The sequence below is a fragment of the Armigeres subalbatus genome, chromosome 3 (genome assembly GCF_024139115.2).
Source record: "Armigeres subalbatus isolate Guangzhou_Male chromosome 3, GZ_Asu_2, whole genome shotgun sequence".
NCBI classification, from domain to species: domain Eukaryota; kingdom Metazoa; phylum Arthropoda; class Insecta; order Diptera; family Culicidae; genus Armigeres; species Armigeres subalbatus.
Window position 1 is genome coordinate 386,734,496 of NC_085141.1, and position 18,549 is coordinate 386,753,044.

Sequence of the window (18,549 nt, forward strand, 5' to 3'; positions counted from 1 at the left end):
CCGAGCCTCTTGAAAGGAGGCTTCCGAGCCTCTTGAAAGGAGGCTTCCGGGTCTCTTGAAAGGAGGCTTCCGGGTCTCTTGAAAGGAGGCTTCCGGGCCTCTTGAAAGGAGGCTTCCGGGCCTCTTGAAAGGAGGCTTCCGGGCCTCTTGAAAGGAGGCTTCCGGGCCTCTTGAAAGGAGGCTTCCGGGCCTCTTGAAAGGAGGCTTCCGGGCCTCTTGAAAGGAGGCTTCCGGGCCTCTTGAAAGGAGGCTTCCGGGCCTCTTGAAAGGAGGCTTCCCGGACTCTTGAAAGGAGGCTTCCGGGCCTCTTGAAAGGAGGCTTCCGGGCCTCTTGAAAGGAGGCTTCCGGGCCTCTTGAAAGGAGGCTTCCGGGCCTCTTGAAAGGAGGCTTCCGGGCCTCTTGAAAGGAGGCTTCCGGGCCTCTTGAAAGGAGGCTTCCGGGCCTCTTGAAAGGAGGCTTCCGGGCCTCTTGAGGCTCTCGAGCCTCTTGAAATGAGGTTTCCGAGCCTCTTGAAAAGAGGTTTCCGAGCCTCTTAAAAGTAGGTTTCCCAGCCTCTCGAAAGAAGGTTTTCGAGTCCTCTGAACCTCTTGAAAGTGGATTTCCGAAACTCTTGGAATAAGTCCTCCGATCCTCTTGAAAGGAGTTCTCCGAGCTGTTTAATAGTAGGCTTTCGAAGCAACAGAGCTTTTCGGAAAAAGCCTCCATGTCTTTTAAATGGAGGCTTCCGAACGTGTAGACTCTAAATTTTAGTTCAGAAGCATATTCATATTCATATTCTCATCATTCAACATTTTGTTTCAATTAGGTAGATAGCATCGAAGATTTTTAAAAGTTATTCATTCATCGTTCTGCCCTTTTGATCTTTTCTCCCATAGCCTTTCATCCATTACGTTGGTTGTGGAGGGTAGGATTCAATAGTCTTTGAGCTACTAACTATTTAAACACTCACCCGAGCTAACTAAGCGAAATATAGTCATGAAATTATTGTTGTAATGTGGGCTTTCCATTATAGCACCCTGGAGGAAGCTCACATCAGACTGAAAAACGAAGCTAAACGGATTGGACCAGCCAACAACACTTCGAAGACGAAGTACATGATAGGAAGAGGCTCAAGAGAGGACAATGTAAGCCGCCCACCTCGAGTACAGTCCCATCCCGATTTTGGCAACACCCGTTTTTGTCTACCCCCGATTTTGGCAACATTTTCTTCCTGATTTTGGCAACAACCTCGAAAATATTTTTTTATTACTTTTTAGAGCTAAAACCTTTTTATTAATATCTAATAGGATAAACAAAACCAAAAGTGAATGTCATTAGGGTTCATATGCGTATTTTGGGCTCTGTTCGAATAGTGGGCACTTCCACTGAAATTATGAACCACCACTCGTATTACCGCTCATTGCAAACAATGTCTATTAAAACATTTCTGCTCTTTTTATTCACGTTTTCCATGTCCCTATTCACACTACCCTAATCTAACCAGCCCACCGTAGAATGTCGTATTTTTTGGCATCTCACTAATTTTGTCGTCGATAAGCTGACTCACACCGTTGTACATAGTACAACATCTATTAAGCCCGCTGTTTACATTACAATGCAACCGATACTGCATGAGTGATCCAGGAACAAGCAATTCCAGTAGATTTAATTGCTAGTGATTGGCACATTCGATTTTCTAAATACGCTGTTTAGCCATCAAGTCGTTTTGCTCATTACGCGCCGAGAAACTGTCATTTTATCATTTTATCCGTCTTTCTGCTGAATTTCCATATAGAAAATAAGCAACAATTTTATTATTGAATCTAATTGTTTAAAATTTACACAAATTTATCTAGCGATTAATATCAGAACACTGTTGGCTTTTCCATTTTCCTGATGTGTCAATTGCATAACGAGCCTTTTGATTCCAGCATGCTTGCCAACAGTTCAACAGTAATGGTAAGAGTTTGGTAACATGTAATCGTAAGGCTCTCAAGCAGGCATTGAAAAAAATCAGATCATGAGAAAAAATCGGGTTAATCTAAGCCAACTTGATGCTCTTCCGCGGGGCAAGTTATGAGCTTCCTAAGATCTTTGAAATTGGAGTTAGATGATTTACCGTTTAATGGTCTTTAACACTCACCAATGGAAGCCTATTGAGTGAAGCGAATCACTTGGTAACACAACAATGAGCGTCGTTCCGGTGCACTGATAGCAGAAGCTATTTAAGCATTCTAAAAAAGAAGACCTCTATGAGTCTGGAACTCTAGTACACTGAATGGGAGGCGTTGATACTTTCTCTCGACTATCTTATCGTTGCTTATGCTTACATGGATACCTCACCACGGCTTGGCTCATTGTTTTTCACAGCAACGATCGCTCCTACTCGTTGTTTGGCATCCATCTGAGTGAGGCAGTTCACTCATTGGCTATGGATGTAGCATAGATTGCAATAGATCAATGCTCACAAGACTCACTCACACTTCCAATTTCTGCTCTCGAGTGTTCTGTTTGTGATGGTATATCTAAGGTATAAAACCAAAGGTATATAACCTAAGGTATGGTATATCTAAGGTATATCTAAGGTATATAACAGTCGCCTCCGTTCACTGCTGTACGTTACCAGTCACGCAGTCTACGGAGGGTTCGTGAATCGTCTTCCACTTGATCGATCCACCTTGATCGCTGCACACATCGCCTTCTTGTGCCTGTCGGATCGTTGTAGAGATCCATTTTTACTCCAAGTGCGCGTTGGTCCTCCACAAGCATAGTCCAGATCTCGTACTTACGCTTTCCTGCCACGTTGCGTCTCCGAATTTGTCTGCTGATATCGTTATCGGAGGTCAAGTGAGCCCAAGTACACGAATTCTTCAACCACCTTGATTTTGTCGAATAGCCGTTGTCTTCTCTTGAGCCTACAACGTATTAATCACTAGTCCGCTCTGCTTTGCTTCCCTCTTCAGTCTGATGTAGGATTCTTCCATCTTTTCAAAGTTATAATAATGAAAGTAGTGCATGGAGTGCGATGACCTGCAGCGAGCACCAGTAAGTTGACTGCTATCGAGTGTCAGAGGTGGCATGCCGCAAATGGTCCGCCAGGTTCCACTCGGCCACACTATCACTCGTAGTGCGAGGTGCACACGTGCACATAGTGCTCATGGATCAATCATTGCCGCCTAAAATATTCCTGGGTTGAGTGCTAGGAGACCGACTAGTGCAAAGGGATTTGGTTTTAGTGAGTCGAGTGTAGTTAACCCATACTCGCACTACGCTTGACCAATGTGCAGAATGCAGATTTCCGTTACCATTTTCTAAAACAATGGAACGTCTTATGCCTTGCGTTCTTTTTTTCCATAATGTCAGCAAAAATAGTGCACAAAACTTTACTCTCAATCATACCGACCACAAGAAAGTTTGCCTCTATCAAAATCCATTATATAAGAATCCGAAATTTGTAGCACATTTAGTCATCTTGTATCCGTCGGATGGCTATTTGATTTATATAGTGAATTATGATAAAAACAAGCATTTTCGGTGGACTTAAATTTATACGAGATGTCAGATTGAAGTCAGCACTTCAATGGACTACTATATAAACGTTTTTTTATCACTACAATTTTTTGTAAGGACATGGCCGACGCTATTGTTAATTTCAAATATTATTTATTATTAAATTTGTATTATGAAATTAGCTAATTAGTTACATTATCGTTTGATTACCATTCTTGAGTTTGTTTCAATTTTGTTTGAGCTACAATCTTCGAGTTATGAATATCGCAAAAATGACGATTATGATGCACATGCATCACTTAAACACACTCCGCATGCTTTGTAGTACATATTCTAAGTATTTAGCTTCAATCATGCAAACAGAAAAATTGAAATTTAGTTTGAATTTTTTTCCTGTTTTTGGCAATATCCCCATTTTGGAAACATCAAAATCCGGTCGTGTTGCCAAAATCGGGAAGGGACTGTATTGGTATTTGTGGTGACGAAATCGACGTGGTTGAAGAATTCGTGTACTTGGGCTCACTGGTGACGTCCGATAACGATACCAGCAGAGAAATTCGGAGACGCATCATGGCAGGAAATCTTTGCCCCAATCGCGGGGGCACCGCTTCTGATTTATTTATTTATTTATCCACCGTCTTCATGATGATGCATTTAAACTTGTTTTACACAGCTTTGTATACAAGTGCGTTTTGTTTTCATGGCTTGTTATGATTCGAAGAGGTTTTTGCCTTTCTTTTATAGTTGTTCGTTATCTATTGAGAGCGATTTCTGCAATCCCTGTGTATTGCACAGGCCACTCCGACTCTAGTCTGGTAATAAATAAAACGAATTGTATTCCACTCATTTAAGTTGCATAATGGCACGGCAAATGCTGGGTAAAGCGTATCATTGGTACTTCGCGTACCTGAAGGAATAAAATAGACCCCATCTCGCGGTCCTTAGCCTCTTACCCAGCAACTCCTATCCCTACCTCCCCGCGGTGCTGGCCGGGATACGAGCAACCTTAGGGAAGATCGGGTAACCAACCCCGGTGGGAACTATGGTCGTATGTTGACAGGGAAGGGGTTTGCTCCCTCCGGAGGTGCAAATCTTATTGAGCGTCTGTTCTCCATGTCAGGATCGGCTCACAACAGCGTCTGTTCTCCATGTTAGGGGCGGCTGATCATCGTCCGGGTGCCAGCGAGGGACTTTAAGTGAAACTGTGCACCATGGTCCACCGGAAATAAGGAGGAATGATCCTCCGGAAATTTAGGGGGTTTGGTGTCAGGCCCTGCAAGCCAGCCAAAAAAAAACTCACGCAACGAACAATCAACAAGAGAGTACGGACCGGAACCATCGGCGAAGACCACAATGGTCATTAAAGCACATATTTTATTTGTAAAGCAAAGTAGTGTGTTTTGTCACTCAAACTCCAAATGTAAATCAGGTATTATGGTCCGGAATTACAAAAAATATATATGTGTCAACTTAACTGATCCTCTCCAAGAGATTCTTACCGTCTCAATACAATAATTCCAGCCATAGCTAAAACACAAATTATAATTTTCTTATCGTGTTCATCTTGATACCAAGATTATCTAGCGTAGAGGCAGCAAAACAGATTTGATCATCTGTCAATTAAGTACAGAATTCACTCTATGCGAGTGAACATAATTGGACCTTCGAGCCGGATAAACCGTGGTGCGATTGTGCGATGTGCGGTGCGATTGTGTGCTTCGCAAAATTAAAAACACTGATGCCGAACAGTAAGTGCCTTTGTGAAGTACTGTGTGAAAGAAATTCGCCATCACGGGAGTGAATCATGAGTGACAATTGTTGGCGGCAATTTACTGCTGATTTCTGGAGGCAAATTCATTAGTATTTTCGTTTATCGTTGCATTATACTGTGGGTTGTTTGGCCTAAAGTCATTTGACCGAATGCCATTAAACAGACTGCCACTGAACCGAATAACGTGTAAGGCCGAAAGTCATTTAAACACTGAAATTCGAAACTATCCAAAATTGAGAGTGAAACTACTCAAAATTGAGTGTTTTCTCAACACTCCCATTTTGGATATATTTTTGTTTATGTAGATGGGTGATTTTTGCTTTGCTTTGAAGTCTAGTCGAAAGACTCACCTATGAGTTATCTGATTTATATGAAACTATCCAAAGTTAAGTTGCCACACAGATTTGGATGAAAATTTACTTGTCGCCATTTTGGTTAAACGCTATTTTTGCTGATAAATTTAATTCAAGTCAATTTCAAATATAATATAAGATTTCTTAATGATCTCTATTGAAAATGATTCTCAACGGGTAAGTTATTGATTTAAAATAAATAAAAACATCTATAATTTGTATAAGTCAAATTTCAGGATGATACGTAAAGGAAACCCTGAAATCGAAAACGACTGATGGTTCGAGCTCACGGCGCAGGAGCAGGTGAAATCAGTGGGCCACGTTGAAGCCGGAACTTTTCCCGTTGTCAGGACAAAGACCGGACTCCATGTCAAGATCATGCTTGAAAGTAAGCCATCAGTAGAGTGCAGTGAAGATCTCGGTGAAGATGATATGCATTTTTTATCTATATTGTAGATTCCTTTTGTGAATAACATTATTTATAAATTAAAATAAAAACATGTGCGTGGACCTTGGCGTGGACGTTTGAATTTTTGTACTATATTTAATTAAAACGAAAATCACGGTTAATAAAAATTTTCACCCAAAATCAACTCTTCTAGAAGAAGTAAAATTCATCCAAAGCAAAGTGTTTTCAAATAACTCAAAATTAAGTATTATGCAAATAACTCAATTTTGAGTGGTTGCACTTTGCTGTCAAGTTGAGTGAAAACGACCTAATTTTGGATTGTTTCGGTTCTCCGTGAACGAATTGTATTTGCCCGAAACGGTTAGTATGGCGAAACGGTTTGGTCGGAAATTTCATTTGGCCGAAAAGGACAAACGGTTAAAATTATTGTTCGGCCGAACTGGTTGTGTGTCCAAATATGTTGTTTGGCCGATTGGGTCGAAAATACAGTTTGACAGAAATGGTCATTTGGCAGAAAAGGTCATTTGTTCGAAAATGTGGTAAGGTGGAACAGGTGATTTTTCCTTAAGAAGTCGTGCATTTGACGAAAAATGCCGTTCAGCAGAAACGGTCGTTTGCCGGAAAAGGCCATTTGGCCAAACAGGTGTGGCTGAAAATGTTGTTTGGTCCAACAGGTCTTACGGTATGACCACGTATGACCGAAAATGATGAATTGTGTAATGATTAATGATAATTGGGATGTCAGAAGTACGAAATAAGAAGTTGAAAAGACGAATTGAGAAATGGAAAGTGAGGAGTAGCAAGTGAGAAGTAAGAAGTAAAGAATGAGATTTCCGAAGCAAAAATGAGACGTCTTGCTTCTAACTTCTCACTCCTCTTTTATCATTTCGCACTTCTCACTTCTTATTTCTCATTTTCCTCAAGACTCAAGTGAGAGACATATACTTGGTGGACATATTTGAGCTGATATTATTATTTTTAGACATTATGGTAGTCGTGGTTGATTCGGTAGACCGTTTAATCCTAAGTCCAGAACAATTTGGAGATCTTACAACACCTCAAATGCCTACATTTGAGACGCAAATGATAAACAAATACTTAGAGGATAATAGTTATTGAATTGATACCGCGGTTGAGGACATCATGGAAGCCATGGTTGATTCGATAGACCATTTGATTGTTTCTCCAGGACAATTTGGAGAACCTATAACATTTAATATGCCTGGATTTGAGTTTATTATATCCAGAAACTAGAAGATATGGCTAAGAGATAGGTGAAAAAACTGATAAAATCGGCTAAAAAGTGACTAAGATATGACCATTTGAAAATTTTGTTACAAAGACTTTCTGAACGAATGAATCCTAGTGTTAATGGTTGCTTCACACAACTTTTAAAATATCAAAGTTACAGCATTCGAAGGTCACATTTCACCAGGACGAACGGAATCTCGAACCTCTTGATAGAGCCGATCAACGCCCGCACAGTGGAAACGAAATCAGCGCTTTTTAGTACATGTTGACACCATTTGCTGAATGTCCCGCCGCTTCGTCGAAGTCGCTGCTTTGACATTGTTCGGTATTCTTCTACTGGTCGAAACTCCGGGCAATTTGGAGGATTCGTTAGCTTGGGGACAATATCTTATAGTACCACCGTGGAGTAGTAGTAGCTGACCAAATCGGGTCAAAAGATGGCTTTGTCCCTATTTATGCGGATGAACGGCAATATTTGCTCTTTCAGGCATTCGTCTATGTTAACATGGGATGTCCTCGTCGAGGCGAATGGTTCTGTTTTCAAGCCGCACACAACTGCAAATCGTTTGCTAAATTATGGCTTTCTTCGCGAAGTTGTGTTTCGTCAAAACACGGTCGAACGAGAGCATTGCTTCGTGTATCGGTTTGTACGACTTGTATATCCTTCCCTGACATAGATGTTCTGCATTGGAAGCTGGAAATGAATCTTGTGGACATATCTCCGATCGGAGGACCAGTAATAGCTTTAACTCACCTTAACACCTCGCTGCGCAGCTGACGTTCCCTGGTTCAAATTGTTCGCAGGTCTGCTGAATCCTTTTCACACTCAGGATCTCCTGTTTGGTTTGAGCACTTGACAAATTGTTGTTTTCAGTATCTTCAGCTTTTTAGCCAGCTTGAAATCGGACATGATATCGGCCAAATGACATTTTTAGCAAAATGGCCCTTTCTGCCGATAGACCATTTCGACCAAACGACATTTTCTACTAAATTACTTCTTCGGTCAAATGACTTTTTCGGCCAAATGACCAATTCGGTCGGTTGTCCAATTCGGCCAAACGTTATTCGTTCGGATATGTTTGTGCCTAATGGTTTATTCGACTAAATGACATATTCGGCTTAATGTAACAAATATCATTTGGTCAAATGGCTTTCGGCGGCCTTTCTCTCAGCTTACGACGATTAAAACAAAATTATTTTGCATGCGAAATTATGTGTTTGATAAAAGTGAATCTGGTCCTCGTGATTCGTTGTTGCTATTTGACTTGGTATGATCGATGCTGTCATCAGTGTTCATTGTGAGGAATTGGAGAAGTTTTTACAAGAGAGGTATTCGATATCTTATTTAGATAAGCGAGATAAGAAATAATTCAAAATTCGCTATCTACTGCAGAAACAATGTATTCCCGAGTTCTTTGTCGTGTGTTGCTGGTCGAAGCTCTTTATAAGGTAACAGTCGATCCGAATGAACCGGAGTAAGCTCGCAAGGCAAGGCAGGAGAGTAAACCAAAAGGAAGGGAAGAAGACAATTTGGTTATCGCAGTCGATGTGGAGAACTGGTTTAGGCGAACACTGATTCGTCAGACGTGGGTAGAAACAATTCTTCCTAGGATGAAGCTTCCGGAGAGTTCCAAACGATCGAAGGCAAATTCCGAGTCTGGGTGCTATATCGCGACGCAATCACATGCCTCTTCCAAAGATTTATGCCGTCGAGATTTTTGCTAACAATCACCCGGTGGTGTGGACTGCATTTGAAGGTCGCTACCAAAGCCAAAGGCTTATTTTCAACGCATATCTGGATGTCATGTTCAGCAATGATCAGATGCGGAAAGAGAGTTACAAAGCGCTAAGCCAGCTTATTAACGATTTCGAGAAAAGTTTCTGGATGTTGCAGACAATGAAACATAATACTAAAGGCTGGAGCACTAGTGCACATGGTTTGCTCGAAATTGAAGGGAGTCTTCATAAAGATTAATAATCACTGTGCGGTTCTTCCATCAGTTGGATCGTGTAAACCTGTATCTGTCGAAGAAGCCGAAACTTAGCGACGGTGTTGCTTCTGTTCCAAATCTTCCCATCCAGTGTTCCCGTGCAAGCGAATCCTGATGCTGAAGATCTCGGAGCGCTACGATACAGTACAGTGTGAAGAAATGGCTCATGTATGAACTGATTATCGTGTGGTTACTTTGCTCGAAGCTGCTGCAAACGTTCGTGTTGTCAATGTAGTTGAAGCAACATTCGCATCTCCACATAGGGTGGATCATTGTTTTCACGAAGTTATCCATTCCACAAACGACGAAGAGACTGCGATCTGCGATGCCAACGAAAGCACAATACTTGCCAGATCACTGCCGTGCAGGAACAATGGTCCGACATTCGAAAATACAATTTACGGTTGGGACGTATCCGGACGTATTCCCAGTAGGTCAATCTACGTAACAGCAACTTGCACTACACGTCTAACACAATAATTTTCTTCATGAATAGATTGCTCGTAGCTGGGATCTCGAGATTTGTCATCAGCATGAGAAGAGTTCTTGTTTTAAGAAAACCACTAACCGTGGCGTAGATGGTCGTTTCATCGTAAACTTTCCTACCAAAGACCACGTATTTGATCTTCTGCAAGACTCCAGAGCTGTTGCACATCGAAGGTTCCTTTGTCTGGAGAGAAGGTTATGCAATACATGAGCTGAAAATACGCATCAATTGTGTTTTGATAACTTGTGGAGCAAAATCATTTCTCGTTGAATAAGCAAAACGGTGTATTGTATCGAAAAACTCAAGCGCGATGCTCTTGCTGCAGAATCGCAAAACATTATACCAGCCTCGGTTTTCCAAACCATTATAAAGGCCTCGTAACGTACGTTACCGCATTCACTCATTTTCATGCAACGCACTGTCTGGTACATGGAAAAGCCTCACAACCAGGTGCAGTGAAGATGTTACGGAACGATGTTTGCGTCGATGACACATAACTAGATTTGCCCTTACGTAAGGGAAGTTGTTTCTAAATCTCAACTGATAACGTTCCAAGGCATTATAAGGCCGGTTCGAAGATCCGGAATTACCATAAAAATGGTCCTATTATTTTATGAAGTATGTCTTATTGCTTATTCCTTAAACCTTTTTGAATTGTGATCTGAAAGTGGAATCATTTATGTGCTCATCAAATAAGATGTTGGTTGTCCGCAGTATTGCTAGTGGCTTCCTCAAGAATCCGATTATTCCCAAACATCAACTCGTACTCCAATTGATTTGACACGATGAAACGATCAAGTTTCTCAACAGAGTTACCGTTAGTATTCGATCTAACTCGATTAGTGACTCATGTCATACGCCCAGCCCCTTTCATTTTTTTTTTCGTACTCGCCGTACAAAATTATAAAATTTACAGCACGAGGTTCTGCTTTGATTACAGTCACGGCAACGCGGCGTGGCCCGATTTGTTGTTTTCCTCATGGTCCGACTACACAGCAGCGAAGCGGATAAACAACAAAAATAGGGCCATCAAACAGCCACTATCATGTGATCGGGAAGGTGACAACAAACAATTTCGAACTGGATGGGCTAGTAAACAGAATTATTTTTTACACTAAACGATTAGAAAAATCTCTCACAAATAAGTTTACGTGCGGTGGCATGCTCGCTCCCTACCGCAATCAGCCCGGTAAACAGGTCACCACAGGATGAATTTATGCATAAACATCAGTTTAAGACGCGATGTTGTGGACATTGAGCGGACAGTCCGAGCGAGGTGGTTTGTGACGTAGCCGATTGTGAAACAGGCAGCCGAGAACCAACGTGGTGGGGCTACGTGATGAGCTCTTGTTTTCCACTTCTTACTGTGCACTGAGCTCGGGGATGCTACTTCCTTATCAGCACGTAGGCACTTGCTGTGCAGACTGCTCTAAAGGTAATTGGTTCGGGTAGGTGCCGTAACAACTTCAATCATCGTTCGTCATCATCGCTAGGCATCCATCGTACGGACGGAGACTCGACGCTTGACCGTCTACGGACGAAGGGAATGCGACTGATGCAATATCGACTAACATTTTCAGGATTGACGTTCCTCCTACGAGGAACGTAAGAGGTGAGCTGTTCTAGCTGCGGGGATATTTATAAAAAGGAAAACAAGTCGCTCATGACGGGTTTTAATTGGGATGATGAAACTGAGCAAAGAGTTGTACGTACGAGAATCTCGGAATGAAAAATATTTCGCATTCACGGTCGGATTCAGCAGCCTGACGACATTTGCACGTCAGTTGTATTGAATAAATGTATCCGAATAATAAGTTGATGTCTTCATTCTATTTTGATGCGAATCAAATAAACATGTCAATGAAGAACACAGATTTATGAAGATATCTTCCATTATGGGAATAAAATATGTATTTTTAATATCCGAACCTATCCGGCTTCTAGAATTCATGATTATGTGGAACACAAATTGGACACTTCTTCTCAAATGCCATTCGCGACCGTAATAAAGATGTTTTGGGGGAAAACTCTAATTAATTATCAGATACTTCTAATCGTGCACATTCTGGAGATCTCACGGAACATGGGTTAAATATTTCCTTAAAGGGCTGTGCCAGGCAAACGAATTTCAACCGTGGCATCCCGCCCTTCTGCATTGGCATTAAATTCATGTTCCACCGCAGCGGAGTGTAAATACGTGTGTCCGTTTTGGAGTTGGTACAAAAAGGTAGACCCAAATCATAAATAATCCACATTCCTAGTCATTCCACCAGCGATAGCCGATAGCCAGGCGGTGGCGGTGGGGATTGGTTTTGGTGCGATAAATTAAGGCCGAAGATTCGAAAAACATTAACTCACTCTCCCTAGGAAGGTTTTCGTAATGATTTATGGCCCTCTCGGGCAGAGTTGCGTTTTGGTTGGACTAATCTGGTATCGTTGGATAGTTTTTATTCACTGAGCAATGAAGGAAGAACAACCCTTGTTTTTTGAATATAGATTCCGTAGGATTTATTTCCTATTTTATCAAGTGTTCCAACAAATTTTCTAGCATCCCTGCCCTCAGGTCACCATACGGTGAATAAGTTGAAGCCGGGCTGGCTAAAAATGGGTAAAAAACGGACACGGTGAACCAATCGACGTGGAAACGTTCCTGAAAAAGATGCGCCGTTCTGGTGAGCATAAGAAAATTTATCATCAATTGATGGCAAGGCGTGACATACATTGCTAATAATTAACTCGATTGTTCTATTTTGAACGTCCTCAACAATCGTTCTGGGTGCCGACGATGGGGAACAAAAGCACCACCCAAGATGTTTACTGATGCGTGAATATGAAACTACTCTGTTTTAGTGTATTTATTCTACCATTTAAGATATAATCCTAATAATTTTTAAATAAGATTCTAAACGGATGTTTTAGGCTCTATCTTTCACTAAACTGCACCAGCTAAACGCTTTGCACAGGTACATCTATGCTTGCGATGGATTCACCGAAACCGATTGCTAAACCGATTGTAAACTGCAAGTTTTCAATAGTAAATAATTATACATAAATATTGTAACACACAGAAGTCGGTTTTCATGTGGAGGATACGTGCCGCGTAAACTGAAACAGTGTAAAAAAACGCGGGGCTGCAAAATTGTGCACAATAAGGTTTTTTTTCTGAAAAAAGGCATTAAATTCAATTCTCAGGAATCCACTGGACTACATTCCATGTTTTTATACCAAAAGATAGATTTTTCGACAAGGAATTTGATACCTTGCCGTTTGTTCACAACACGCATCTATTTATGGCAGTAAAACGGTGTTTTCACCCTATTTTTACTTATTATCAATATTCGAAAATTCGTGTAAATGTTTTTTATGATTTCTCGACGAATCATGTAAAATGGAGCAACTTTGCAAAAATTTTGTATGGAATTGTTTTTACACGGCCGTGTAAAAAAAATCCGTGTAAAAACAGAATCGGGTGTATATCAATCAAATCAGCTCGATGAACTGAGATGATGTCTGTGTGTGTGTGTGTGTGTGTGTTTTTTTTTTTTTTTTTTTTATAGAGGGATGAAGGCAAATCTGCTTACAGACACCTGAAATTATCACTCAGGGAGTGGGGTTGGCGCGGTCGGCAGAAGGCCGGCCCGTCGAACCCACTAAACCCACCCAAGTAACAGAAGGTTACTTGAGTTACCCTCTCTTCACATGCCCTGTTCCCCCCGGGACTTACTGGATGTCAATACTTCGGAGGGGGGCTGTGCTCATGCACTTCACGTGTTCAGCCTCTAGCTAGCACAGCTAGTTCGCTACATTTTCTCATCGAAGCATTTTTTATTCGGTTTGCGCGTCTCTTAATCTTTGACGCTCACTGTCTCTCTTCCTCATGCCATTCAGCACCACTGTATCTTTGAGCCATTTAGCTCTCGACGTGTTCGCAGTCTACTCGGATAGTCCCCGGCGGCGAATCTATCCTACTCCGACGGGAAGTCCCCCGGCGGCGAGAGCTTCCCCGAAAACCGACGACCCGTGGAAGTTTATTGCGTGACCAACACTAGTGTCTCACCTAGATAGTCCGAGGCACTTTCTCACTTCAACGGGAAACCGGTTGGGTGCCAAAGTCGGTCCAGAGATTCCGGGTGGAGCATAACGTCCGGTTCACTGGCGCTTCGACTACCCAAAACCGATTATTCGACGCGTCACGAACTACTCAGCATAGTCCCCGGCGGTGGATCTAGCCTACTCCGACTAGAAGCTTCCCGGTAGCGGAAACTCTCCCGAATGGAACTTTTGTTAACATTGAGCCGTTCGGCTCCCAGCATAGTTTCCTTGACTTTTTGCTGCACTTTTTCGTTGAGCCATTGTGTGTGTGTGTGTGTGTGTGTGTGTGTGTGTGTGTGTGTGTGTGTGTGTGTGTGTGTGTGTGTGTGTGTGTGTGTGTGTGTGTGTGTGTGTGTGTGTGTGTGTGTGTGTGTGTGTGTGTGTGTGTGTGTGTGTGTGTGTGTGTCACTCAGGGAGTGGGGTTGGCGCGGAAGGCAGAAGGCCAGCCCGCCGAACCCACTTAACCCACCCAAGCAACAGAAGGTCCCTGGACTTACTGGATGTCAATACTTCGGAGAGGGACTGTGCTCATGCACTTCACTTGTCCAGCCTCTAGCAAGCATTGCTAGTTCGCTGCATTCTCCTCATCATTACTGATGCAAGTATGACTGCGTATCTCCACTACGATACGTTTTGCATTTGGCGCTCGTACAATTGCTCTCACTTCTTGATTACGGCACGGTTACATCGATCATTGGGCGTACCGATTGAGTGCCGAGGTCGGTCCAGTGATTCCGGTTATAGGATGGCTTCCGGTTCACTGGCGCCCCGACGACTTCGAACCGGTCGTTTTCCCACGATCGGCTACTACTCATCTCCTTTGCTCACTGTCCAGTGCCCTCTGGTCTTCACACCATTTTCGCTGCAACGACAGCATGATCTGCGTTACTGCTCTGTTCACCATGTTCCACGTATTTTCATTTTCGTACATTTCCTGAACGATGTTGTCGGGATTTATGCTTCGAGTGCTGACCGTTGAGATCCAACTCCGTTCTGCCCTGAATCGTGGGCAGTCGAATATCACGTGCTCCGGTGTTTCTTCACAGTTCGGACAGGCCGGACAAAGTGGAGACTTTGCGTGTCCGAATCTATGCAAATACTTCCTGAAGCATCCATGGCCTGACAGGAACTGCGTCAGAAAGAAGTTGACTTCTCCGTGTTTTCTGTGCTCCCACGACTGCAGGTTCGGAATGAGCCGATAGGTCCACCTTCCTTTCAAACTACTGTCCCAATCCTGCTGCCACTTTCGCATCGAATCGACTCTCGCAATCTTGCGTGCTCTCATCGTTCCACGTAGTCCATAGCAGGCACAATCTTCCTCCAATAAAATTTTGATGGGAGTCATGCCTACTATGACGCAGACCGCATCCATCGAAATGGTCCGGTACGCACTTGCCACCCGCATAGCCATTAACCTGTATGTGCTGTTGAGCCGTGTCAGGTTCCTTTTCGTGATTGCTCCTGCCGCCCAGACGGGGGCGCCGTATCTGAGTACAGAAGTAGAAACGCTGGCTAGGAGTCTCCTCTTTCTGCTACTAATCGCAGAGCTATTCGCCATTACTCTGGTCAATGCTGTGGTGGCTTTTGCTGCCTTATCGCAGGCGTAATCGACGTGGCTGTTGAAGTTGAGCTGGTCATCGATCATCACCCCCAGATGCTTTACTTCTCGCTTCGACTCGATGGTGACCTCCCCGACCGTGATTGTAGTCTGCTGAACTGCTTTTCGGTTGCTGATTATCATCACTTCGGTTTTATGGTGGGCTAATGCCAGCTTTTTTCCGCACATCCAGTTCTCCACTATTCCTATGGCCTCCATAGCACGTACTTCCACCTCACCTACTGTTTCTCCGATTACCAGGAGTACCACGTCGTCCGCAAACCCAACTATCTTCACGCCTCTTGGTAGTCTAAGCTGCAATAACCCGTCGTACATAGCATTCCACAACGTCGGTCCCAGGATAGAACCTTGTGGAACACCAGCTGTTATTCGTACTCTCTTTAGTCCCTCATGTGTTTCGTAAACTAGTGTCCGATTCTCGAAATAGCTCTTTAGAATTCTGCAAAGGTATCCCGGAACTCTCATCCTGTGTAGAGAGTTAGCTATTGCTTCCCAACTCGCACTGTTGAACGCATTTTTCACGTCTAAGGTAACCACAGCGCAGTAGCGGTTACCTCTTCTCTTTTGCTTCTTGGCTGCTTCAGCTGCTTCTACGACTTCCCGGATAGCGTCAACTGTGGATCTGCTCTTTCGGAACCCAAACTGCTTGCACGATAATCCGTTGTCGAGGATGACCTTCTCTAGGAGTTTTCCGACCGTGTCTAGCAGACAAATAGGTCTGTGGGACGATGGGTCTCCGGGTGGCTTACCCGACTTCGGCAGCAATACTAGTTTTTGCCGCTTCCAGCAATCGGGAAAGTTTCCATCATCGATGCACTTCTGCAACGTGCTACGGAACATATCCGGGTTGGCCTGGATCGCTGCTTTCAAGACCAGGTTGGGGATACCATCTAGTCCAGGAGCTTTGTTTGCTTTTAGGCTTTTCGCAGCAGTGATGAGTTCCTGATTCGTAAGCAGGGCTTCATTCGTACTGGTGTTATTTTCGCCATACGGTGTGGGTGGCCAGACCGTTGGCTCGTGGTGTGAAAACAGACCTTCGATAATTGTCCTAAGCTTTTCTGGGCACCTCTCTGGCGGTATCGATGGACCTCTAATCTTTGCCATAGCGACCCTGTATGCATCCCTGTGCTGTGCGGTATCACAGTGGTTGAGATTAATTTGTATTACCTCCACTGTGATTTACCAGAAATCGCCTGTTTATACGCTGGACATTTCTGACCGCCAGTAACGTGGTCTCTACATCCATCATTCCTACAGATTAGGCATTTCGGTGGCTTTTTGCAGCTTTGCGCTTTGTGGCCATCCTCTCCACACCTTCTACAAAGTTTCGATCTATCTGGACCTTTACAATTTCGTGCCAGATGGCCAAACTCTTGGCACCTGAAGCACACCTCTGGTTGCTGAGAGAGGCTCAGTGAGCACACCGACCAACCGACTTTAACTTTGCCGATTTTCAATGCTTTGTCGGCAGCATCTACCGGAAGCTTTATTCCTGCGACCTGTGTACCGGATGGCCCCCTTCTTAGCCGGATTGTCATTTCGACGTCTCCCAGATTAAATTGCTCCTTCATTGCGGTAATTACATCGTCTGCCGTTGTAATCTCATCCAGATCCACGCATTGGAGGTTCACTTCAGGCGCCATAGCTCTCACTTGCGCTTTATCTCCCACTACCCTCTCTGTTAGCTCCTTATATGATGAGCTCTTGTTCTTCGAGTCTTTTTTCAACTCGAAGATCATGTCACCCGCCCGTGTGTGCCGGATTTTTTGTACGTCGGCACCGAAGTCCTTCAGTTCTGGAGCTGTCCTAATGGTCCGCAGGACCTCCAGATATCCTTCCTCGCTAGTCTTCACTAGAAGCGCCTCGCCTTTCTTTTTCACGCTTCTTTTGATGACATTTTGTCTTTCGCTCGCATTGATCCGATTCTTTTTTGTCTTCTTTTGGACCACCTGCCAGGGTGACCTTCTGTTGCTATCACCGGTCTCTTCCGGCTCTGCGACAGCCATGCGTTTGAGTAGACCGTCTCTTTGTTTTTTGGAGCCTCCTGGTCTTTCGTCTCCGGGCGAGGACCAATGCCTCTTAGGCACGGATGCCGGTGTGTTTTCCGGTTGCACTAGCTTCTCTTTTCTGCTCTTGTTGGGCTCTTCCGGAATCAGTCCGGGTGTGTCCTTTTGCAGCGCCGCTGATGCAAGGGTGTGTTTTGCATCAGTCAATTCTCTCTCAGCTTTTTCTGCTCTTTGCGTTAGGTTGTGCCACTCCGTCATGGCCGACCCAAGAGCCCTCCGGATCTTCAACACCAGCTCTTTGATGTCCTTATGCACATTATGCTTCTTGTCGACGAACTCGTGGAGCTCTTCTGCCCAGTTCTTTGCTGCTTGTATAGCTGTTGTTGAGGCACGTTCCAACCATTGTTCGTGGGCGGCTTCTGCTCATTATTATCACCTTGTTTGCTTACTTGCGTTGGTATAACCGCCTGGCGCTGTTCTTCCGCCTTTTTGGGCTGCTGAGGCGGAGACCTCGTCAAACCACTTGTGACGAACGGATTCGACACACTTGCTCCTTCGTTGAGTTCTAAATTGTTCTTCATGTTGAAAGGGTCCCCCTCCGGATCGTTATCTCTGCCCGTTGTAGATAGTCGCCTATAATGATCCCATGGGTACCTATGCAAGCAGTGAGGTCCATGCAAAGGTTGATACAGGTGCTTTATGTCACCGTGTTCAGAGCCGGATCGACGTAGATCAGGAATGTTACATCTGAACCAACTACCCCCCATGATTGGTGGCGGGTTTTGAGCGTTTCCGGAGGCCTGCCAGGTTGTTTATCGGGACGGAGGCAGTCGCACCATTAGCCTGCTCGCCGTTTCAAGGAGGTGTCACCCTTCTTTACTCAGGGAACAGAATAGCACGACCGTCAGCTCATTGTCGTTCTAACCAAACCATAAACCGTTACTCATCAAATATCGTTCGCCATTGCCAGTATGCCGTAATCAGAATCTCACTGACATCGATCCTGATGTGCCTGCTTGTGTTGGGCAGAAGTGCTTTGGAAGCGGCACGGGTCGCTTGTACAGAGCTGCTTATAGACTTG

At 43.9% G+C, this 18,549-nt stretch overlaps 1 protein-coding gene across 1 annotated transcript; it reads right to left on the minus strand.

Annotated features, from left to right (window-relative positions):
* Window positions 1–16,625: 16,625 nt before the first annotated feature.
* LOC134222961 (uncharacterized) lies at window positions 16,626–18,049 on the minus strand. The gene is made up of 2 exons (XM_062702102.1): window positions 17,905–18,049; window positions 16,626–17,845 (listed from the first exon to the last, which is right to left on the minus strand). Exons 1-2 carry the CDS (start codon window positions 18,047–18,049, stop codon window positions 16,626–16,628), a joined length of 1,365 nt encoding a protein of 454 aa, XP_062558086.1.
* Between the last annotated feature and the right edge of the window lie 500 nt (window positions 18,050–18,549).